We start from the raw sequence: 25787 nt of genomic DNA, 5'->3' as shown, positions 1-25787 counted from the left end.
CATTGAGATCAGGGTTAGTTATAATTTCCCTTATTTCAGTGTTTTCTTTTTTAAACTATTATTTTAAATTAGCAAATTATTACTTGCAAGCTGTAAGTTACATGAATACAACTTTCCAAGTAAGTAATTCACTGCTAATTAACGAAACAGCTTAGAGCCAATCATTTAAAAAAATAACCTTCACATAGTATTTTACTAAAATAGATTGAAATATTTGAAAGCCATTTCTAGAATAAACTTGTCTTTTGCAGTCAGAAAAAGTAGATAAGGCGGTGCTGCAGGAGCTAACTGAAAAGCTGGGCCTGGCAGAGAAGGCCCTGGCTTCCAAGCAGCTTCGGATGGATGAGATGAAGCAGACCATCGCTAAGCAGGAGGAGGACCTGGAGACCATGACTGTCCTTAGAGCCCAGGTAAGCTGCATTTTGAAACATGAGCTGAGTGAAGCCAGTCCTACTTATAGTCTTAAATGGGAAAGTGATGTTGAAAAAACATTTTTTTATTTTATATTCTTTTCATCAATAATTTTTTTTTATTCAATGAGAGGAAGGGAAGCAGAGAGACAGACTCCTGCATGCACCCCAACTGGGATCTACCTGGCAAGCCCACTAGAGGTGATGCTCTGCCCATCTGGGGGGTTACTCCGTTGCTCAGCAGCCAAGCCCTTCTTAGTGCTTGAGGCAGAAGCCATGGAGCCATCCTCAGTATCTGGGGCCAACTCGCTCCAATTGAGCCATTGCTGCAGGAGGAGAAGAGAGAGAGAGAGAGAAAGAGAGAAAGAGAGAAGCGAGAGGGGGAAGAGTAGAGAAGCAGGTGGGCGCTTCTCCTCTGTGCCCTGATGAGGAATCAAACCTGGGATGTCCCCATGCCGGGCCAATACACTATCACTGAGCCAACCAGCCAGGACAATATTTTTTCAACATTTTAATTGGAGCATATCAAATATGGAAAGTACATCAAACTTCTAAGTGTATAGCTCAATGAAGTTATCCATTCTGCAGTTGATAGTTGGGTTATTTCCAGTATTTGCAGCATTATGATTAATGTTTCTGTGAAATTCTTGTGCATGTTTTTATTCACCTGTGCATTCCTTTCTGTTGAGTCCACAACTAGGAATGGAATTGTAGGTTCATAGAATATGCGTGTACTTTTTTTTTTTTTTTTGTCAGAGAGAGTCAGAGAGAGGGATAGATAGGGACAGGCAGACAGACAGGAACAGAGAGAGATGACAAGCATCAATCATTAGTTTTTTGTTGAGACACCTTAGTTGTTCATTGATTGCTTTCTCACATGTGCCTTGACTGTGGGCCTTCAGCAGACCAAGTGACCCCTTGCTTGAGCTAGCGACCTTGGATCCAAGCTGGCGAACTAGGGGTCTCGAACCTGAGTCTTCGTATCCCGGTCCGATGATCTATCCACTGCACCACCGCCTGGTCAGGCTATTTGTTTTTTTTTTCTTGATTGTTTAGAGAGAGACAGGGAGAGAGAAACATCAATTTGTTGTTCCACTTATTTATGTATTCATTGGTTGATTCTTGTATGTTCCCTGACCGGGGCTTGAACCTGCAACCTTAGCATATTGGGACAATGCTCTAATCAACTAATCTACCCAGCCAGAGCCTAAACTGAGTTTTAATAGATGTCAGTTTCACACAGTGGTTGTGCCAGTTTTCACGCTTATCAACAGTTTTCTCACTGCTCTACATACTTACTTATACGTGTATTATCAGTATTTTTACTTTTAAGCATTCTGGTGGGTATATAATGATGTCTCATTTAATTTGCATATCCTAATGGCTAATAAGATTGAGTGCTTTTTCAGATGTTTACTGGCCATCTAGGTATCCTCTTTTGTGAAGTGTCCAATCAGGAGTTTGTCCATTTTTCTTCTGATGCTGATTTTTTCTTAATTTTTTATATTAGATCATTGCAGATTTTTTTCACTTTGTGATTTGCTTTTCACTCTTATAAAAGGTGCCTTTGATGAACAAAAGTTCACTTGTTATTGTAGACCAATTTTTTTCATTTATTAGTACTTTATGTAGCCTTTTAAAAAAACTTTCACTACCTCAAGGCGATGAAGGCATGAAGATATGCCCCTATTTTGTCTTTTAAGTTTTATTGTTTTGCCTGTTACATTAAGATCTATAAGCCACCTGGAATCAGCTTTTCTATATGGGGGTAAGGGTAAAGATTAATATTTTTTCCCCTTGGTTGACTTGGCACTGTTTATTAAAAAGGGCATCTTTGTCATATATTGTGTCCATGTACCCTAGGTCTATTTCTAGACTCTATGCCAGAGGTTGGAAACCTATGGCTCGCCAGCCAGATGTGGCTCTTTTGATGGCTGCATCTGGCTTGCAGACAAATCTTTAATAAAAATAATAATAACGTTAAAAATATAAAACATTCTCATGCATTACAATCCATTCATTTTACTGCTCATGTTCATGGTTGCGGGTGGCTGGAGCCAATCACAGCTGTCCTCCGGGAGAACACCAAATTTTTATTGGATAATGTGTAATGTACATGGGTGGTTGTATGGCTCTCACGGAATAAGATATATTTTTAAAAATGTGGCATTCATGGCTCTCTCAGCCAAAAAGGTTCCCGACCCCTGCTCTATACTGTTCCACTGGGCTATTTCTATTTCCTTGCTCTGGTACCATACTATCTTGACATATTAGAAAGTATTAAAAGTTTTAAGTTCTGAGTAAGTCTTCCTACCTCATTGATATTCTTCAAGAGAACTTTAGGTCTTCTTCCCGTTTTCATTTTCATATAAATTTTAGAAACCACTTGATATTTCCCCCCACACACAGAAAAACCTACTGCTGCTTTGATTGGAATTATATTAAATATATATTTTTAAAAATATTTTTATTCATTTTTTTAGAGGAAGGGGGAGAGAGGGAAAGAGAGAGAGAGAGTGGGAAGGGGGGAGAAGTGGGAAGCATCAACTCATAGTTGCTTCCTATATGTGCCTTGACTGGGCAAGCCCAGGGTTTCGATCCGGTGACCTCAGCATTCCGGGTCAACTCTTTATCCACTGCACCGCCACAGGTCAAGCAAAATTATATTTATATGGAGTCCTCAGAATACAACAGTCCCAACATATGATGTTTCAAGTTTATAACACTCCCATAGAAACTTTAAAAAGTTGAGACATGAGTGTTTCAGCTTACGTCGTTAGCATTGTACTTACGGACTACATGGGTGAACTAGTTTGGTCGCGTGCAGCAGAAGAATACGCAGTAATGCGGCGTATGCGTGAGGGAGCTGGCATCCCCCAGTACGCTCACCTACACCATTTTGGACTGTTAAAAGCACAAGTGTTGCGTTTGTGCTAGTCTAAGATGCATTTCACTTTACACCAAAATTTGGGTTACATCACTGTCAAAGGAACAGTGTTCCTATGTCCTGAGTTGTAACCCGAGGACCCCTGTATGTTAAATCAATTTGGAGATAACTGACATCTTGACATTTACTCTTACAATCCATGAAAATGGCATATCTTCTTCAGTGCTACTCAGTAATATTTTTAATCTTCATAGTAGAGATTTTCTTTTATTAGGTTATTCCTAGATATTTTGTATTTTGATGATACTATTATAAATAGCATCTTTTTAAAAACTTCATTTTCTGAGGGTTGCTGTTATATAGAAATATAATTGACTTTCATATATTGACTTTGTGTGCAGTAAACTTGCTCAACTCACATTTTAATTCTAATATTTCTGAATTTTTTTGGACTTTGTCCATGAATCATATCATTAGACTAGTAACAGGTACCCCCCTCTTTCCAGTCTTTCCACTTTTTTCCTTGCCTTATTGCACTGGCTGCCCCCCCACACACACACACACAATGGTGTAGAACTGGGAGAGGGCAGGTAGTCTTGCCTTGCTCCCAGTCTCAGAGACTGTGCTTCCAACATTTCACTATTAATGTCTGCTGGTTTCAGATGAAGGAAATTTCTTTCTATCCTTGTTTGCCAAAAATTTTTGAGTAGATGTTGAGTTTTATTTATGAAATGTTTTTTTCTTTATTTAATGATGTAATTAGGAATTATATGCTTTTTTTCCTTTGTTAATGTGGCAAGTCAAATTGATTTCTTAAACATTAAGTAAACTCTGTATTTCTTGAATTATCCTCTATACATTGCCAAATTTGGTTTGCTCACATTTTGCTTAAGATTTTTGTATCTATATTCTTAAGTAATATTGGCCTAGAATTTTCCTTTTGCTAATATACTTATCAGGTTTTGATATCAGAGTTATACTGGCCTCATAAAATCAAGTTAAGACACATTTCTTCTTTTATTATTCTCTGGAAGAGTTTGTACACAGTTGGCTTGTCATAACTGTTTTGGCCTAGTCTGGCTACTGGTGGGTGGAGTAGAGGCCAGTTTGTGAATGAGAATATAGCCTGCCTGAGATTTTAAAATCGGGAGGAAAACCTTTTTCTTTCTAAATAACTAGATTTCAGAGATGCTTTTAGTGTAATTAGGTACTAAAATACTTTTATTTTTTAATTATCTAAATAATGCTAGTCATTATAAAAAGAATTTTTAGATTATTATCGAGAAATGTAGAAAGTAGGAAGTGGAAATCCAACACCCCGATTTCCACTTTGGTGAGTGTCCAGTAAGTTTCTTCCATTTTTATTTTGTTTGCTTAATTAAAAAGGGGTTCACTCTATACCTTTTGTACTATAACAGTTTTACTCATGATGTATCTTGGACATATCTCCTTGTTATTACTCACAGCCATACATTATTTGTTTAATGGCTGCATAGTGTTCCAAAGTATGCATTGCTGTGATAGATTTAACCAGTCCTCTTTTGATAGACATGTAGATTGTACTGGTATTTTTACTATTATCAACAATGCTGAACTGAACATTCTTTTATACATGTCTTTGTGCACTGTGGAACCTGTAGTAAGATACAGAATTGAAATAGTAGAGTCACTGGGTATGCCTGTTTTTAGTTGAATAAGTATTACTAAGTTATCTTCCAAAAATGCACAATGAAAATTATCCTCTCACCAAAAGTTGATAAGAGCTATTTCCCCATGCTTGCATCATTCTTTAAAAGGTTTCCCAACCTGATAAACAGATTTGTAATATAACAATGTTAATAGTTTATTATTTCTTATAAACTGATTACTAGCTGCCCAGAGTGGCTGACCCAGTGAAATATGGAGCTGGTTGAATGCACTTAGGGCTTTAATTTCATTTCTAGAGGAACAGAATCTCAACCTGAGCTCTACATAGTGTTTCTTTTGTTTGGCCACCCCATGATACTATAGTTATATACTTCTACCACATTCTGTACTCAGACATTTGTTTTGTTTTGATGGATATTCTTGTTCATTCATTCAACAAGCCTTTTTTTTTGAGCACCTATAATATGTCAGGCACTGTTTTCTCTGCTGGGGATATAGTGCTGGACAAAACAAAGCCCCAGTTCTATTGACTCAGAAAAGCCCATGAGGCCTGACTGGTGGTGGCATAGTGGATAGAGCATAAACCCGGAATCCCAAGGTCGCTGGCTCAAGCCTGTGGTCACTGGCTTCAGCCTGAGGTCCCCAGTTCAATCCCTGGTCAAGGCCCATATAAGAAGCAATCAATGCACAATTAAGTGGAGAAAAAAAGTTGATGCTTCTTTCTCTTTCTCCCTTCCTCCCACCTTTCCTCTCTCTCTCTCTCAAAAAAATCCACAAAAAACTCACAATCTATCAATGATGCCATAAAATTTTGGATTACTCATAAATGGCAGGAACTCCCTTCCAAAGATCTCTTTATTACATGCTTTCTTTTTGTAACTACAATTTTGATTGAATATTTAAAATGTTAACTTTACTTTTAAAAGTAATGGATTAAAATTTATTGCCTAGAACTCCTAAATTTGAAAAGAAAAAATATTAATTTTAAATATAGTAAATTAAAAACTGGTATTTAATAATGGTCAATTCACTGTTAAGTAGTTCATTTTTACTTTATAATTTTATAACTGAAGTAATTACTATCAGTTAATTCAGTTAACTGATAGTAATTACTAACAGATAAATACTGTCATGGCATAGTATTTATCTGTTTCTAGGTAACAAATTACTCTTCAAACTTAGCAGCTAAAACAAGCACTTTTATCTCCTATACTTTTTTTTTTAAGTGAAAAGAAGGGAGATAGAGAGACAGGGCATGCACTCAGACCAGGATCCATCCGGCAACCCCTGTCTGGGGCTGATACTCAAATCAGCTGAGCTAAATTCAGTGCTGGCCCAATGCACAAACCAATCGAGCCACTGGCTGCGAGAGGGGAAGAGAAAGAGAATGGGGGTGGGGGGGAGAGAAGCAGATGGTCATTTCCCATGAATGCACTGACCAGGGATTGAACCCAGGACATCCGCAAGGCAGGCCAATGCTCTACCATTGAGCCAACTGGCCAGAGCCTCATATACTTTCTATGGAACAGGGTGATTCTGGCTCAGGGTTTCTTCTGAGGCTAGACTCAAGAAGGAAGATCCATTTCCAAGATGGTTCGCTCACATGGCTGTGGGTAGGAGGCCTCCATTCCTCAACATATGGGCCTCTCCATATGGCTGCGTCAGCAGCTCATGACATGGCAGCTAGCTCTCCCACAGAGCAAGTGATCTAGGAGAGAACAAGACAGAAGCCATAGTGTCTCTTATAACCAGGTCTCAGAAGCCACATGGACACCATCACTTCTGCAGTGTCTTTTAGTGGTTACACAGGCTGGCCTTATCCATTGTGGAAGGGGACACGTGAGGTTACGAATACCAAGAGGTAATGATCCTCGGTGCCATCTTGGAGGCTGGCTGCCATTGTAGGAAGTGATGTGGTATATGGGCTTTAGTCTGGGTTCAAATGCTGCTTTGACCTCTTAACTAATTTCCCCAAGATGAAGAGCTATTAAATTTGTAATGTGTAATGAGTATAGCAATTCTACATTCCCAAGACTTTTGATAAGATGAAATAAGATAGTCGACATAGGACTTCACACATGTCTAGAATTCAGTAAAGAGCATTTACTTATTATTATTTTAAATTGAACATAAGACCAGCCTTCATAGCTATACCTGACAGAGTTAATAAACCATTTACTATATTAAGCTAATTATGAATATGATTTTTTCAAAAGAAACCAGAGAATTTTACTGAATTGATGGTAAATACAGTATTTAGACCACCTACATCAGTGTAATTGACAGTTTCTAATTGTTTAAAGTACACACACATACACAACTTGTGTCTTCTACCTGGAGGTAGTTGGAAAATCATGGTCACTATACTGGTTTCTAAGTAAGAACATGTACATATTATTTAGAAGGCACGTCACAGGCTGCAGTCCTGCCTCTTCACCTCGACAGGTGAGCTGCAGAGAATGTACATCAGCTAGGTAGTGACTGCTATCTTTCTTTCTCTAACAGATGGAGGTTTACTGTTCAGACTTTCATGCTGAAAGAGCAGCAAGAGAGAAGATTCATGAAGAAAAGGAGCAACTGGAATTGCAGCTGGCAATTTTACTGAAAGACAGTAATGTTTTTGAAGATGGAGACAGGTAAGGTGAGGGGAAGACTTAGAACACATTTCAGACCTGTCAAAGGTGGTGCCTGGCCCTGGCCGGTTGGCTCAGCAGTAGAGCGTCACCCAGTGTGTGGAAGTCCCGGGTTCCATTCCTGGTCAAGACACACAGGAGAAGCAACCATCTGCTTCTCCACCTCTAAATCTCACTTCTCTCTCCCTCCCTCTCTCTCTCTCTCTCTCTCTCTCTCTTCTCCTCCTGCAGCCATGGCTCATTCAAGTAAGTTGGTCCCAGGCACTCAGCATGGCACTATGGCCTCGCCTCAGGTGCTAAAATAGCTCAGTTGCTGAGCAATGGAGCAATGGCCCCAAATGGGCAGAGCATTTCCCCATAGGGGGCTTGCCAGGTGGATCCCTGTTGGGACACATGCGGGAATCTGTCTTTCTGCCTCCCCACCTCTCACTTAATTTAAAAAAAAAAAGATGGTACCGCCTAATTTGAGCTATAAGAATCACTGGGTACACTTCACCTGATTGAGTTACTACATTGTAGTTTGGCTTATAAGGCTTGGCTGTGTTTTGTAGAAACATGATCAAGTTTTTTGCTTTTAGATTAGCTATAAGAACAGGACATTGAGTTTCAAAGCCATATGTTGCCACAGTCATGGATGAAATAGTCCTAACATTTTAAATAATTCTATAATATATCTTAAAATACTGCTAAAATTCTATATTCTAAATTTTCATTTTCAGAAAAATTTGAAACATAGAAATAGAAAAATACACACCAATATGTACCCTGTCCAGAATTGACAATTACTAACATTTGTTTCAAGCATATTTTCATTAAAAGAAAAAAGGAGTTGTAGGTGAAGTTGAAGTCGTTTTTCTCCCCCATCCTTCATTATATTTCTTGTCTCCCCTTCCCCATTCTGCCTGGACTTTGGTGGGTAGCATACCCATCTGTTTTTATTTTTACATATACTTTATTTCCCATGTATAAGACACACATTAATTTTGGGGCCTGGAATTTGAAAAAAAATGTATTACATAAAGTTACTGAACTCAAGTTTTATTCATCATAAAATTCATACAGCTCCTCATCACTGACAAAACTCCCGTCCATTAGCTTGTCCTCATCTGTGTCTGATGACGAACCACTGTCTTCAACAATGAGTGAAAAACAAGCCTGAAAAGGCGGGAAATGCAAGTAAAAATATCTACAACCACTGTATAAGATGCACCCAGTTTTTCAGACCCCAAAATTGGGGGGGGTGCATCTTATACATGAGAAAATACGGTAGTATCTGTATCTTTTTCAATATTATTTATTTTAGAGAGAAAGGAAAAGGGGCAGGGGGGGAGAAAGAGAGAAACTGATTTGTTGTTCCACATATATATACATTTATTAGTTGACTCTTTTATGTATCCTGACCAGGGATCAAACCTGCAACCTTGGCGTATTGGGATGATGCTCTAACCCAGCGGTTCTCAACCTGTGGGTCGCGACCCCGGCGGGGGTCGAACGACCAAAACACAGGGGTCGCCTAAAGCCATCGGAAATATATATATTTTATTTAAAAATGTATTGTATAATAAATATGTATTTTCTGATGGTTATATATATTTTTTATTTAAAAATGTATTGTATAAAAATATGTATTTTCCGATGGTTATATATATATTTTATTTAAAAATGTATTGTATAATAAATATGTATTTTCCGATGGTTTTAGGCGACCCCTGTGTTTTGGTCGTTCGACCCGCGCCGGGGTCGTGACCCACAGGTTGAGAACCGCTGCTCTAACCAACTGAGCTATGTGGCTAGGGCTTCTGTATGATAACTTAAAACAAGATAATAGTTTTGGGTGATGGGTATGCAACATAATTGAATGACAAGATATCCTGGACATGTTATCTTTGAATATATGTATCCTGATTTATCGATGTCGCCCCACTAAAAAAATAAAATTATAAAAAAAAAGATAATATTAATTTCCCTGTGTTTAAGCTACAAAATGATCTATAAATATTGTTTTGCAACTTGCTTTACATAACACTGTGATTTTGAACTGAGTGTATATATGTGCAGATTAATTCATTCTGTTTAATTGCTCTACAGTGTCTCATGAGAAATATGCCACTTTTTTCTAATCCATTCCCCCATCAATTGACAGTTTGGTTGTTTGGTTAGTTCCTAACTGATTTTTAAAAAATCTTGTTATTTACTTTTACCACATCATGTCCTAGTACCAATAATATTTACAATGCACATTAGTCTTACGTTCTGGTTCCTGTGCACCTTAGCATTATAATTCAGCTTTTTTTTCATACTTCTGCTGAATGTGTGCTTAATGTTGTCATATTCCAGGGAATCAGAACATCACATAGAGTGTTGCTTTTAATCCCAGTAGGCAGTCCTTGATGGAAATGCAGAGCCGTCACGGGGCCAGAACCAGTGACCCCGACCAGCAGGATTACCTCATCCAAAGAGGTGAGTCTCATGGGATTCTAGGCTTTCAGGTTTCCAGGGAATAAGCATCCTTGAAGAAGATGCTTAAAAATCCTACTACATCCTATATAATGGATTTCAAATCAAGCTACCAAAAATGTAGTACCCACTAGTCTTACTTCCACAGTACCTCAATCTCCATCCATTACCTACTGAATCCAGACTAGACTCTCCAAGCTGACAATTAAGGCCTGGCATAGCCACACTTTTAAACTTCTCACTCGCTCTGTTCCCTTCCAGCAGTTAGCCAACTGAATCACTCCTTGTTTCTTGAACTTGCCCTAAGCTTGTACACCTACATATACTTGTTTATGGGGTGTCCTTCATGTAAGTGCCCTTCCCTCACTCATATACTCGTCTTCCTCTACCCTCTTATCCCATCCTTAAAACCCATTTCAAATACCATCTCTGTGAAACCAACAAATGTGACCTCTCCCTCCTGAATTTCCAAAGTACTTTATTCCTGTTTTAGTACTCATCTGCTATTTATTATAATTATTTATGTGTTCTAAATATACATTTAAGTCTCCTTTAAATAAATTCCAAGAGCTTATATATTTACCCATCACCTGGTGTTATGCACATAATAATGTTACCCTTTATTGAGAGCTCACTGGGCGTGGCCTCTGTGCTGATCACTTCACACACATTATCTCACACAGTCCTCACACAGGTCTATCAGGTGTACATTATCACTATCTTACAGAAGATCACAAGGGGCAAAACCGGACATGGAACCCAAGCTCTGAGAGAGCTTATTTAAAGGAGACCTTTAACCGCTACAAGGTATGCATGGAATAGACAGACTGTCATTTAATTATATACTACATTCAGATTTTAATTTCCTGAGTGAAATTGATCATGACACTTATTAAAAGCATGATGCTATTTATACATGGTTTTTATACACTGGTAATAATGCTGTTTATTACATGGTTTTAATACACTGGTAATAATGTTCTATAATTTATAATAAATCACAGTCTTAACAGTACTGAAAGGGAAGTGTTATCCTTGATTTCTAGATATGAAAATAAAAACCTCTCAAAGGATCAAAGACTGACATGGCAAGAAGAAAAGTTACTAGCAGCTCCAGTAAGAAGATGCTGGGTTTAGGATGTCACCCTAAATTTCACATAAAACCAGTTAATTTTTTTTTAATGCTGGACCAGTCTAAGTCCCTTCCACATACCAACTGATTATTGAAATGGAACTACATCACAATGTTATCAGCAGAAGGAAATAATATTAGTATCAATATGTATAGTTAACTATTAAATCTTGGGGAAATTTCTCTGTCCCTTTTACCTCCCATCTCCTCCTATCCCGCCACCCCCGCACCTCCCACCACCAAAGTTATCTTACAGGAAAAAACAGGCTAAAGTAAATATTAGAGATAGCAGTTCAGGGTACAAGTAAACATAGTATTCACAGGGCACATGCAGAGGCAGTAGCATGTGAACTGACATAAATACAGTCTCAGGCATTTTTTCGCATAAGCAGGTAAAGCTGTGTTCTTCTCTGAAAGTTGTATCTACCCACTTGAGCACTGCTGTGCATTTTCTCTAACCTAATTTAAATATCCTAGGAACACCAATGTACCTCATATCTAGAAGTTCCAACACAGTTGTCTTGAGGACAATCTCTTGCACCTCGCTTTCTTAAAGGAAGATTTTTATTCATCATAACTATATAAAGTAACTGCCTATTTACATTAAAAAGAAAAAGAATTGGTCAAACACTTTTGACTTATATTTATAGTCTAAAAATCATCACAAAGTGCAAATTTATTCCTAATAAGCTTTTTTGTCTTATAAAAAACAATAGCTGGGCCTGACCTGTGGAGGTGCAGTGGATAAAACGTTGACCTGGAACGCTGAGGTTGCCAGTTCAAAACCCTGCACTTGTTTGGTCAAGGCACATATGGGAGTTGATGCTTCCTGCTCCTCCCCCCTTTCTCTCTCTCTCTCTCTCTCTCTCTCTCTTTCTCTCACTCTCCTCTCTAAAATGAACAAATAAAAATAAATAAAATAAAAGGCATATGCCTTTAAAAAATAATAATAATAATAAAACAATAGCTGGGCCTGAACAGGTGGTGGCATAGTGGACAAAGCATTAGACTGGGATGCGGAGGACCCAGGTTTGAAACCCGAGGTCACTGGCTTGAGCCCAAGGTCACTGGCTTGAGCAAGGGGTCACTTGCTCTGCTGTAGCCCTCCCATCCCCGTCAAGGCACATATGAGAAAGCTATCATTGAACGACTAAGGTGCTGCAATGAAGAATTGATGCTTCTCTCGCCTGACCAGGCGGTGGCACAGTGGATAGAGTGTCGGACTGGGATGCAGAGGACCCAGGTTCGAGACCCTGAGGTCACCAGCTTGAGCGCAGGCTCATCTGGTTTGAGCAAAAGCTCACTAGCTTGGACCCAAGGTCGCTGGCTCAAGCAAGGGGTTACTTGGTCTGCTGAAGGCCTGTGGTCAAGGCACATATGAGAAAGCAATCAATGAACAACTAAGGTGTTGCAACGCGCCACGAAAAACTAATGATTGATGCTTCTCATCTCTCTGTTACTGTCTGTCCCTGTCTATCCCTCTCTCTGATTTTCTTTCTGTCTCTGTAAAGAAAAGAAAAAAAAAGAATTGATGCTTCTCATCTCTCTCCCTTCCTGTCTGTCTGTCCCTAGCTGTCCCTCTCTGACTTTCTCTATTTCTGTAAAAAAATAAAAAATAAAAAAATCAAAGAACAATAGCTGGCCCTGGCCACTTGGCTCAGTGGATAGAGCTGGCCCAGCATGTGAACATCCAGGGTTCAATCTCTGGTCAGGGCACACATGAGAAATGACCATCTGCTTCTGTTTCCCTCCCTCTCCCCCTTCTGTCTTTCTTCCCCTCTCATAGTCAGTGGCTCTATTGATTTGAGTGTTGACCTAGGTGCTGAGAATAGCTCAGTTGGTCCAAGCATCGGCTCTGGACAGGTGTTGCTGGGTGGGTCCTGGTCAGGGCACGTGCGGGAGTCTGTCTATCTTACCCTCCTCTCACTTAAAAACAAACAAACAAAAACAATATTCTGGAGACTGTTTTAAGATTTTTTTTTTTAGTTTACTAGCAAAGCTGCCTTAAACAAGAGCCTCTCTCAGTGCATTTCATCATTGTTAGCGGCCATCTAAGTATCTAATCTGGTCTAGTAGACCCAGTCAAGTACAAGAAAACACATAAGCATAAGTCATGGTCAGAACTGTGAGGGCTTACAGTTTAGTTGGAGAGAGAGGATATGCACATACAAAGATACTTGTATGACTTCATAATACAAGATACTTAAGTAATAGAAATAATACCGCCAAGATAAAAAAGGATGATCATTAAGGGCAGGCAAGTTGAATAGGCTTTGAAAAGATGTGACTTTAAGCTTGACCTTGAAGGTAGGATTTAGATAAGAGTGTTATGAGAATGAAAGCACAAAGGCAAAAATGAGTGTAATGTGTTAATAATGAAAACTAGCTAAACTTATCTTATAGTGAAAAGCCAGAAGGTAGAGGGAACCTATCATCCAAAGTCTGCGTCTTTAAACTTAGACCAGGACAAGCAGAAAAGCACAGATTGATGCAAAGGAGTTTAAAGTGAAACTGGTAGTTGGCTGATTGTCATCTAGAACAGGATTTGGCAAACTGCAGCTCACAGGCCAAATGTGCCCTGTTTTTATAAAAAAAAGTGTTATGAAACAGTCATATCCTTTTGTTGAAATGTCATTTATGGCCACTTGCATGCTATAGTGGCAGAGTTGAGTAGCTGTGACAGAAATTATATGATCTGCAAAGCCCAAAATACAGAGTGGGGCAAAAGTAGGTTTACCATTATGAATATGTGAAACAGAATTTATTCTTGTGTATTATTATTATTTATTAGTTGTATTATTTTCCATATAAACAACTGTAAATCTACCTTTGCCCCACCCTGTATTTACTCTCTGGCCCTTTACAGAAAAAGTTTACTGATACCTGATGTAGAACAATAAGACCATTGGAAAGCTACCGGCTTCAGAAATCATTCCTTGTTATCAGTATTTCTATTCAAAGGTGCTTCTAAAGTTTGCTGTACACAAACCATCTACAATAATCTCACATGTTATTCAATGCAAGTAATATGCTCAGAAGCAAATGACCATGTTAAAGGTCACCTCGACTGCCATCCTCCAAAATAACAAATATTCGGGGAGTTGAATGAATGGTTTGCATTTGTCCAGAAAGGTCAGATCAAAGAGCTGCCCCAGGAGCCAGAAGTCATTTCCAGCACTGATAACAGTTTGCACGTGTGGGACCTACCTAGACTCAAGACTTATTTTAAGTGTTCTTTTCGACTTGAACCTCAGTCCTACTCTAAAATTGGGGTAATTGACAGGACTTGTTCTTCAATTCTTTCTCCTCATTTACTTTGCCTGGATAACCCTTATCTTAAGCCTCCTCTCAAGTGGAATCAGTCTCATCCAGCGGGCCTGTCTGCACGAAGCAGTCTGAGCCAAGTGCCTTTCTCTGTCCTACCACTAAGCCACCTTGCCATGCTATCACTTTTCTTGTCTGATGGCCCCATCCATTCTGTATCTCTCTCTTTCAGCTCACAGGGTACTTAAACGTATCTGCTGAACGAACGTCATTACTGTCTCCGCTTCTGAGAAGGTACACAGCTGTTCTAGGACACCCCTCCATGCCCTGCTCACCGTCCTCTCTCCATTCTCTCCTCTTCACACTTAGATGCTCGTCTACCTCTTCTTCTCTCAAATATTCTAGTGTTCACTAGAACATGTATTATCCTAGAAATAAAACCATAGGCTTTCACGTACCTAGGACATGGACTAGAGCGCAGATCCTAAAATAATAGGGAAGCAGGTACTACTTTTGAAGGTTATCTCTATGAATAGATTACTTCAGTAAGACAAAAATGACCTGGATTCACTTCCCACTAGGTACTGATTACAGTGCTTAACTGATGTTAAAATTAACCATCTGTTATTAAAAGCCATCAGAAGACTGCTTGTAACATGGGAGGAATGGAATAACGCTCATCTCCTGTTTCCGCTCAGGAGCCGAGGACAGGAGCTGGCGGCAGCAGCAGCCCGTGCCGGTTCATTCTTGCCCCAAATGCGGAGAGGTTCTGCCTGACATAGATACATTACAGATTCATGTTATGGACTGCATCATCTAATTGTTGGCATTTCTTTCCTCCAAAATGTCAGATTTCTTTCCTCCAAGAGTTCTACTTTTCTGTTATTTGTTTTCACTCAAATATTTTGGCTTCATTATGTTTGTTTTCAGAGAAAGAAAATCAGTAAGTTCCATGCAGGACATTTTGTGTGTGTGTATTTTCATAAACTTGTAAAATAGAATTCTTATATAGAATTTTTCTGATAATAGATTCATTTTTTAAAATGTTCAGTTCAGTTAATGAGTGTGTGACATCATGGGACACATTAAAAGTAATTACATGGAAGAAGTATCACTAATAAACTTTAAGAAGCTTTTAGGGAGGCAAGAAAAATGAAGCAGTCACAGGTTTCTTCAAGGAAAATGTCTTTGAAGTAGTTTTGAAATGTATTATTATTCTTCATCCATTTAGGACAAACCTATTTGGGGTTGAGTATATATGTGTATGTTGAGTATTACTGCCGCCACAGAAAGTGTACAGTAAGTTACAATATGGATGTTTTCGTATGAGTATTGTGAGCTTTTACTTGATCGTCAGGACAAAGGGAAATAATTTGGCATAGATGAAGTAGATACATTAGGCTCACTGGATTTGACATAACCACAGTGCAAAGACGTTATCTTTGTTCTTTCATTGTGCTGCAGGTATGTGGATTTGTAAGGTATAAAGTTCATTCATTTCTAAAAAGAACTGCTGTTTATTCTTCCTAGATCAAGCTATATATTGAAAATCACAAAAATAGTTATTGCAAAGTAAAATTTTGCTTATGAATCTTTCACACTGTTCATATGTGATTGACTAATTTCATAGAATGTATTGTCTGGATTCAGTTTCATATAAGCTTATTACTTAATTCAGATCTGTTTTGTTAATTCTTTGAACATAAGCAAATCCATTTACTAGAGACCAGTATGTGTTATTCAATTAGAAATTGTTCTTTTAAGGAAGTGAAAAGATAAGGATGTGTCATATTTTGTAAACCTATAGTTATTACCTAATACTGGGTCAGCCATAAAAGTTAACAGTACCTTATGCATCTAGAAACTAAATCACTTAAGAGAAAATTAAAATATCTGTTCCGTTTGGCTATGTCATAAGACTCTCTCCTAGATAAAGCTGATTTAATACAAACCTACACATATGGAATCAAACAGGAATCAATGTAGTTAATTTTATCTTCATGCCAAGAGAACACACAGGACAAACTGAACAGTAAGTTAGATTACAAGATTATCCTGCATCAGCCCAGGGAGAATGCTTGTTAAAGATATTTCTAAAATTACTATGAAAATATTACTTTTAATTTCTTGTTTAAGGTTTCTAGTTTATTTTATTCCGTACCATTTTATACTGGAGAAAATAACTTTCTATATTACCCTAACTAGAAAAGCAAACCAAATGGTTTTACATTTAAGTTTTGGGGTATTTTACTTTGTTCAAGTAAAAATATTAAGCTGGTTAGAACTTTGAGATACCTAGAAGCCCTCTAAATACCTGGAGATTAAACAACACACTTTTAAATAGTACGTGGGTTAAAGAAGAAGTCTCAAGATAAATTTTAAAATATTTTAGACAAATAAAATGAAAATATAACTAATCAAAATTTGGGGATAAAGCAAAAGCAGTGCCTAGCAGGAACTCTATATAGCATTGGATGCAATATAGAAAAGACAGCTCTGAAATCAGTAAGTTTCACTGTAAGAAACTAAGAAAAGGATGGCAAATTAAACACAAAATAAGAAGAAGAAAAATAATAAAAATTAGAGCAGAAATCAATTAAATTGAAGTCAGGAAATCAGTAGAGAAAATCGGCAAAACCAAAGCTGGTTCTTTGACATGACCAATAAATTTGGTGAACCTGTAGCCAGATTAACTGAAAATAGAAAATAGAAATTACTAATATCACCAGCAGTGAACAATTGGAACTTGAAGTTTAAAAACAAAGTAACATTTACATTAGCATAAACCATGAAATATTTATAAAATCTAATAAAATATGTACATGACATAATAAAAGAAATCAAAGAACTATAAATGCAGAGATAGTCCATGTTCATGTATAGAGAGACTCAGCAGTGTCAAGATGTCAGTTCTTCCCACCCTGATCTATAGATTCCACTTGATCCCAATCAAAATCCTAATGAGTTATTTTGTGGATATCAACAACCTGATTCTAAAATTTAGAGAGGCAAAAGACTCGGTATAGCCAACACAATATTGCAGGAGAATAAAATTGCAGAATACTACCTGACTTCAAGAATTACTATAAAGCCATAGTAATCAAGACAGCATGGTATTGATGAGAGAATAGACAAATACATCAGTGGAACAGAATAGGAAACCCAGAAATAGATCCAGAGAGTCCACTGGTCTTTGACAAAGGAGAAGGAGCAATTTGATGGAGAAAGGATAGTATTTTTATGGTGTTGGCATAACTGGACCTCCACATGCAAAACAACAACAACAAAATGAACCTAGATACAGATCTTACACCTTTAACAAAAACTAACTCAAGCCACAGACTGGGAATAGCTCTTTACAAAACAGATATCTGATGAAGAACTAGTATCCAAAATATATTATACAAAGAACTCTCAAGACTCACCAGTAAGAAAACAACCCAATTTAAAAATGGGCAAAAGATAGCAGGTCTCTAACCAAAGAAAATATACAGGTGGCAAATCAGCATATAAAAAGCTGCTCAACATCACATGTCTTTAGGGAATTGCAAATTAAAACAAGATATAACCACACACTTATTAAATGGCTAAAATCCAAAACAATAATATCACCAATGGCAATAATACCAATAACTCAAGGGAAATTTTAAAATATTTTAAACAAAATTATATAGTTTATCAATAAACAAAACACTAGCAAAGATATGGAATAACAGGAATTCTCATTTATTGCTCATGGAAATACAAAATAGTACTTCGGAAAACAGTTTGACACTTTCTTGCAGAACCAAGCATGCAATCCTTGGCATTTACCCAAATCTGTGGTCGGCAAACTCAGTCAACAGAGCCAAATATCAACATTACAACAATTTAAATTTCTTTTGAGAGCCAAATTTTTTAAACTTAAACTATATAGGTAGGTACATTCCTTATCGAGGTAGCGCTCGCACGTGGTATTTTGAGGAAGAGCCACACTTAAGGGGCCAAAGAGCCGCATGTGGCTCGCGAGCTGCAGTTTGCCGACAAGGGACCCAAATGAATTGAAAACTTATGTCCACATGCCTGACAGGTGGTGGCGCAGTGAAGACAGCATCCACCAGGAACACGTAGGTCCCAGGTTCGAAAACCCAAGGTCTCTGGCTTGAGCACAGGCTCCTTAGCTTGAGCTTGGGGTTGCCAGCTTGGTCACTAGCTTGGTTTGAACATCCTGGTCAAGGCACGTATGAGGAGTAATCAATGACAAACTAAAGTGAAGCAACAAAAAGTTAATGTTTCTATCAAAACCAATTTTTTTAAAAATTTTTATTTCCACACAACCTGCACATGAATGTTTAATTGTCAAAACTTGAAAGCAACCAAGATGCCTTTCAATATGTAAATGGATAAACAAACTGGTATATCCAGACAATGGAATATTATTTGATGATAAAAAGTAATGTGCTATCAAACCATGAAAAGATATACAGTGTGTTCATAAAGTCATGGTGCATTTTTGACTGGTCACAGGAAAGCAACAAAAGACGATAGAAATGTGAAATCTGCACCAAATAAAATGAAAACTCTCCCAGTTTCATGCCTATTCAGTGCAGTTCAATGTGGGCTCACGCACAGATTTTTTAGGGCTCCTTAGGTAGCTATCTCATATAGCCTCTACAGCACCGGTTCTCAACCTGTGGCAGCTTTAGGCGACCCCTGTGTTTTGGTCGTTCGACCCCCACCAGGGTCGCGACCCACAGGTTGAGAACCGCTGCTCTACAGACTTGTCACTGAGTGATGGCCTACCAGAACAGGGTTTCTCCACCAAACTGCTGGTTTCCTTCAACTGCTTATCCCACCGAGTAATGTTATTCCTATGTGGAGGTGCTTCGTTATAAACACGCCGATATTCACATTGCACTTTGGTAATGGGTTTGAATTTAGTGAGCCACAGAACACACTGAACTTTCTTCTATACCGTCCACATCTCGACTGGCATGGCCATGGGCTGCTCCGCTGTATACACGGTGTTAGGTCATCATCTGCCCGTGCGCACATGCTGCCACATCATCCTACAGAAACGGGGAGTGTTTTCCTTTTATTTGGTGCAGATTTCACATTTCTGTCGTCTTTTGTTGCTTTCCCATGACCGGTCAAAAGTGCTCCATAACTTTACGGACACTGTAGTTTAAGGAAGAAACTTCTATGCATACTGCTAAGTGAAAGAAACCAACCTGAAAAGGCTACATACTGTATGATCCCAAATATATGACATTCTGGAAAAGGCAAAAATATGTAGAGTAAAAGGATTAGTGGTTGCCAGGAGTTGAGGGGGTGGGGAGGGATGAACTGGTAAGAGCACAAAAGATTTTTAGAGCAGTGAAACTATTCTGCATGAATATATAACATAAAGAGTGAACTCTAATGTAAACTGCCAACTTCAGTTGATAATAATGTATCAATATTGGCTCATCAGTTGTAATAAAAGTCCCATACTAATGCAAGATGTTAATAATACGGGAGGTTAGGTGTTGAAGGGGCTATGTGGGAACACTGTTCTTTCCACATAATTTTTCTGTAACCTTGTAACTGCTCTAAGAAATAAAATCTATTATTTTCTAAAAAATGAGAAAAATAACTTTGAGCTATAAGATTATTTAATATGAACACACATAAGGTGCATTGTGTGCATCATAAAATCAAGATTCTTGTGAAGATTGACTAACACTTCCATTTGACTCATAATGAAAGGGCTAACTTGGAATTGCTTTTAATGAAATGTCAAATTTATTATGCCATTGTCAGAAATCAAGTGTATGAACCAATACTCAAATATTTTAGTGGAACAAGAAAAGGTATCCAGACTGCTTTGCTATGAAAGGCCAATTAAGAGTAGAAATAATTTAACAATCTTCTTTGGCATCTTTTGACTTACATAGTATGTTATTTTAAAAATTACTGAAATAACATTATATACTCTTGCTAGGAAAATTTGGTCATTGCTGAGTAATTTAAGTGTTATTCTTTCTAGCTCAGTAATTGCAAAGATGTGAAGTATAATACAAAAAAGTATTGATTCAGGAACTTTCAATGAGCTAAGAGATTTATACAGTAATTTTGTACTTTAAATATATGGAGCCATAATCATGGTTAGGTATTTCACATATATAAAATATATACTGTAGTTATTAATCCAGTGCAACCAAGAAGAAATGTGCTGAACATTCTAATGAGTTAACTGAAACCATCAAGGCTAGCATTTTTTATTGGCTTCCCTTTGGAAAACATCAGCTGAGATAACTATATGGAAGAACATACTCTTGTTTAAAGTAACCTCTACACTTGTTGAAAAACAACAATTATTTGGGCAGCACAGACAATTTTGTTATGAAAATCAAGTAGCTCAGCTTTTCCTCTTTCTCACCATAACCATTTATATCTAAGCAGAGGGTTGGTTGCCTCTGATCAAGGAGTACATTTTTAATCAGTGCAGCATCTTTGGTCCAGTTTGTTGGACAAATTCAAGTTTGGAATGAGACTATAGAGAATTCTGCACCATGCAGCTTGGAATTTATGAAGGCAGATGTAAATAGATTTCCAAAGGGAGGTGGGGGTGGGGGGTTGCTGTGGGAACTGGCAATTTCTCCCAGTAAAAGGTCTGATTTTCTGATTTTGAATAGCATTGCTTCTTGCTGGGTGTAAGGATGGAAGAATTGATGTAAGTTTCTGGTACATTAACCAAGTAAACATACTGAGATATTGAGCTTCTACAATCTACATTAGAGAACTCAAAACCTACACTTGAAGCCCTGATACATCCCCTCGGATTCAATCACAAATCTAAAGGTACCTGCTATCTCCACAACATCCCCCTAGCCTGAACTCATCTCTTGCCCTGTCCAAAATAAGCTCCTCCTTTAGCCTTCCAGTCCATTTCTATAATTCTGCCAGTTCCTTCCAGGTATTGCCAACATGGCCACTATCCTCTCCTTTCCTGCCAAGGGAGACTTTCCTTTGGTCAGTTACCAAAGCAAGATAGGTTTTCCTTCATAATGTTTCCTATTTGTCCCTTCCCTTCAACTCTTATATCTGGGACTATCACAATTTCCTAATGTGCTTCTCTGCCTCGGTTTCTGGGACATTCAGTTCCTGAGCACCTATCTTTAACTTTATCTTCCTAAACAACGCCTTATAAAGTGGTAAGAATATAAATTAATACATATTTAAGTTTACATGTGCTGGGCACAGTACATGTATTTGCAAGGTTTTCTCAGTCTTCACAATGCCCTATGAACTAGTTATTACTATACATTTTGCAGATGAGTAAGTTAAGGCACTAAGAGGTTAAGTAATTTACCCAAGGTTGCACAGTTAGTATGCAGCAGTTAAAAATATTTCAATCTTAACTCCAGAGTCTAAGCACATAGCCACACCTTTTCTCTCCACAACTACTTTCCTCCCCTACCTGCTCAAACACAGTCATTTTACTGTTTACAGAAGGAAGTTCTTGACTTGGGAGTTCTTCATCCTCCACACAATTAGTATTACCTATTTATTTTTTAAATTTTATTTATTGATTTTAGAGAGAGGAGAGGAGGGAGAAAGAGGGAAAGGGAGGGAAAAGAGGGATAGGAGGGAGGAAGGGGGAGATGGAGTGTGGGAGAGAGAGAGAGAGAGGTGGGGGGGTAGAGAGCGGTAAGCATCAACTTCTAATAGTTGATTCTTGTTTGTGCCTTGACTGGGAAAGCCCGAGGGTTTCAAACCTGCGACCTCAGCAGTCTAGGGCGAAGTTTTATCCACTGAGCCACCACACGTCAGGCTTACCTACTTATTTCAGTGTTTCTTGCTCACTCCTTTGTTGGCTTCTCTCCAGCAAGATTAGTGCTCAGTAGTAGTTGCCTTAATTACGGCATATATCACATCTACCAAATTAGACGGTATAATTCCTGGAATATGGACCACGTCTTTGTCCCAAACCTTCTATACCTGAGGCAATACGAGAAATGTGAAGCTCAGGATTGGCTGACATAGTCCCAGAGTGTTAGGAACTGAGTTTTGACCTCATGTAAAAATACCATAGAAGAATACTTACACTTCCTGCCACTGGAGGGTACCAGAACACTTTATTCTACTTAGAGGTGCCTAGAATTTCGCCCACCGGAAGTTCCCTTGCCCCCAACAGAGGGCGGCCGGTTACGTGAACCAATCATATTGCTCTATTCAAGGAACGTTATGCGCTCCCTTCCCCGGGTCGTTTCCTCCTAGAGCTCTGACGCAACCAATCAGCGCGACTGCAAGCCGGCTTGCGTCTAACGTTAGTGACGGGGGTGGGGTCAAGTTGGAATTTTGGCGGGACTGGCTATAGAAAGGGAAGGGCTGCGGCACCAGGTAAGAAGCCGGGCTTAGGTGTGTGGGAGGCCTGCGGCTGCGTGAGAGAGGGGCGGCACAGGCATCTGCGGGAGAGGTTAGCGAGGTCCGGGAACGGGAGGCGCGGAGCCCGCGGGTGATCAATGGGCGAGATGGGAAGCGGGGCAGCCTCAGGAGAGCGCGGGCGCAAGGCCGGCGCGGCCCGCGGGGCCGGGGCTGAGCAGCTGCGGGGCACTTCTTAAACTCATCGTGAGGTGCTGTTTACTTTATTTAAGGGACCAGTTTTGTGTGTGGGGTTTTTATTAAGTAACCTTTAAAACCCTTGTTAGCTACATGCCATTTGAATCTCATTCATTTTCTAAAGTCATGATTTAATAATAATCATTGATTACATGCCGTGTACGGGACTCCAAATGCTCTTTACTTATGCCCCGTGACGCTTACCACCTAAAGAAGGTAACAAATACACGATAGTGCGGCGAAATCGTGAACAGGGTGAGTTGAGGGTGTTCTGGAAAGGCTTAGAAAAACTGATAGTTAAGCGGAGACAGCAGGGCGAGGAGCTGAAGGGACTTTTCAAAGAGCCTGAGGCCTGAAAGCACTCAGTGTGTTCAAGAATTTGAACGCAGTTTAGTCTTGCTGGAAACATGTTTGGGAGGTGTAGTGGACCCACAGTTTTACTGAGGAAGTAGAGGTAGGCAAGAGAAAGTATCCATTCCCTCATAGGCTTTGTAAATTTTGTTCTAAGGGCAATGGAAAATGATTAAGCAATTTTTGTTAAAGGAGTACCACTATTGGCGTTGTGGTAAAAGATTACTAGGGAAAGAGAAGGTTACTGTAGCTCAGGGGTCCCCAAACTACGGCCCCCTGAGGCCATTTATCCGGCCCCCACCGCACTTCTGGAAGGGGCACCTCTTTCATTGGTGGTCAGTGAGAGGAGCATAGTTCCCATTGAAATACTGGTCAGTTTGTTGATTTAAATTTACTTGTTCTTTATTTTAAATATTGTATTTGTTCCCGTTTTGTTTTTTTACTTTAAAATAAGATATGTGCAGTGTGCATAGGGATTTGTTCATAGTTTTTTTTTTATAGTCCGGCCCTCCAGTGGTCTGAGGGACAGTAAACTGGCCCCTTGTGTAAAAAGTTTGGGGACCCCTGCAGTGTAGCTGTTATACAGAGAGTAGATTACAGAGGGTCAAAGAGACCCTGTACGGGAGGCTAATGGAGTAGTCAGGGAAAAAGATTATGGTGGTTTGGACTAGGCTTTTGGCGATTGAGTTGGTGGGAAGTGGAAGTTTTGAGCAGTATTGTGGGGATAGAACCCATAGCACTTGTGAGAGAGTAAGATAAGAATGGGCTTGGGTGGAAATGATGGTTGGTTTTAGAAATGAACGAGATAGTGTCCTCCTAAACCAGGGGTAGTCAACCTTTTTATACCTACTGCCCACTTTTGTATCTCTGTTAGTAGTAACATTTTCTCACTGCCCACCCGTTCCACAGTAATGGTGATTTATAAAGTAGGGAAGTAACTTTACTTTATAAAATTTATAAAGCAGAGTTACAGCAAGTTAAAGCATATAATAATAATTACTTACCAAGTACTTTATGTCGGATTTTCGCTAAGTTTGGCAGAATAAATCTTTATAAAACAACTTACTACCGCCCACCATGAAAGATGGAACACCCACTAGTGGGCGGTAGGGACCAGGTTGACTACCACTGTCCTAAACCCAGGAAAGCTTACAAGTCAGCAGATTCCCCAATAGATAGCACAGTAATACTGTTTACAGTTTGTCTCATTCATGTAATCTTGTATCATACAAACTTCTCTGTACCTCAGCTGAGTTTCTATAACCATATTTTGCAAAAAAGCAAAACAGGACTGCTTCCATACTAGGAGGAAGATGGTGTTGACAGTGGGGGTAAGAAATGGTCAGAATCTGGATGAATTCTACCTTCAGAGCCCCTAGGATTTGTAGGATTCTGGGGTTTTTTGGATATGCAGTGTGAGCAAGAGGGACTCAAAGGTAACTTCTCTAATGATTTTACACATTCAAGATTCTGCATTTCTGCCATCTGCGTACCTGATCCTCCTTTGAAGTTCACTGTCACCACTGTTCCCTAGACAGCATGGATGGTAAGTCCTGGCAGTTTTCTAAATTTTCCTTTGTTTTTAGAAAATCACCCTTTTGACTATGGATTTGTTTTTATCCCACTTGCAAAATAGTGAAAATAACTGCCCTCCCCCATAAGTATTGTCTAACTAGTGCACTTAAGTCACAGAAGGTAACTTGCTTTAATCAGGTGGGATTTCTCCTCTTGGCAGCACTGATTGTCTTTCAAGGAAGATAGAAAGACTCCCCCATGTGCCCCCACCAGAATCAACCTGGCAACCCTCCACCCTCTCACCCCCCCGGCCCAGTCTGGGGCCGATGTTTCACCCATCCTGGGCCATGTTTGCAACTGAGCCATTCCTAGCGCCTGAGGCGGAAGCTCCATGGAACCATACCCAGTGCCCAAGGTCCAACGCGCTGGAACCAGTGGAGCCATGGCTGCACGACAGGAAGATGGGGGGAAGAGTGTGGAGCAGGAGCAAATGGATTTCTCCAGTGTGTCCTGACTAGGAATCAAACCAGGATATCCACACACTGGGCGGCGCTCCACCACTGAGCCAACTAGTTAGCCAAGGCTGATTGTCTTGCATAATAATGATAGCTGGCGGCCCTGGCCGGTTGGCTCAGTGGTAGAGCATCAGCCTGGTGTGTAGGAGTCCTGGGTTCGATTCCCAGCCAGGGCACACAGGAGAAGCACCCATCTGCTTCTCCACCCCTCCCCCTCTCCTTCCTCTGTCTCTCTCTCCCCTCCCGCAGCCAAGGCTCCATTGGAGCAAAGTTGGCCCAGGCACTGAGGATGGCTCTGTGGCCTCTGCCTCAGGCGCTAGAATGACTGGTTGCAACAGAGCGACATCCCAGATAGGCAGAGCATCACCCCCTGGTGGGCATGCCGGGTGGATT

General features: G+C 39.4%; 3 protein-coding genes across 7 annotated transcripts in view; 2 read left to right on the top strand and 1 right to left on the bottom strand.

Annotated features, from left to right (window-relative positions):
- Positions 1-16025, top strand: part of OPTN (optineurin) — a 42808-nt gene extending 26783 nt beyond the window's left edge. For all 5 annotated transcript variants that reach the window (XM_066387413.1, XM_066387411.1, XM_066387412.1 and 2 more), the window contains exons 11-14: positions 252-410; positions 7450-7580; positions 9955-10037; positions 15129-16025. In XM_066387413.1, the coding sequence (XP_066243510.1) occupies positions 252-410; positions 7450-7580; positions 9955-10037; positions 15129-15250 (495 nt within the window). In that variant the 3' untranslated portion in view covers positions 15251-16025. The remainder of the gene's footprint in view (positions 1-251; positions 411-7449; positions 7581-9954; positions 10038-15128) is intronic.
- The window catches only part of ARL5B (ADP ribosylation factor like GTPase 5B), a 403396-nt gene that overhangs the window by 47620 nt on the left and 329989 nt on the right, over positions 1-25787 (bottom strand). The window lies entirely within an intron of this gene.
- The window catches only part of MCM10 (minichromosome maintenance 10 replication initiation factor), a 41084-nt gene continuing 38142 nt past the window's right edge, over positions 22846-25787 (top strand). The window contains exons 1-2 of the mRNA XM_066387391.1: positions 22846-22870; positions 24832-24910. Of these exons, the coding sequence (XP_066243488.1) occupies positions 24904-24910 (7 nt within the window). The 5' untranslated portion in view covers positions 22846-22870; positions 24832-24903. The remainder of the gene's footprint in view (positions 22871-24831; positions 24911-25787) is intronic.

Source organism: Saccopteryx leptura, chromosome 5 (genome assembly GCF_036850995.1).
Source record: "Saccopteryx leptura isolate mSacLep1 chromosome 5, mSacLep1_pri_phased_curated, whole genome shotgun sequence".
In the NCBI taxonomy this organism is placed as follows: Eukaryota; Metazoa; Chordata; class Mammalia; order Chiroptera; family Emballonuridae; genus Saccopteryx; species Saccopteryx leptura.
Note: the sequence above shows the minus strand (reverse complement) of the source record. Positions and strands in the feature narration are given on the sequence as shown.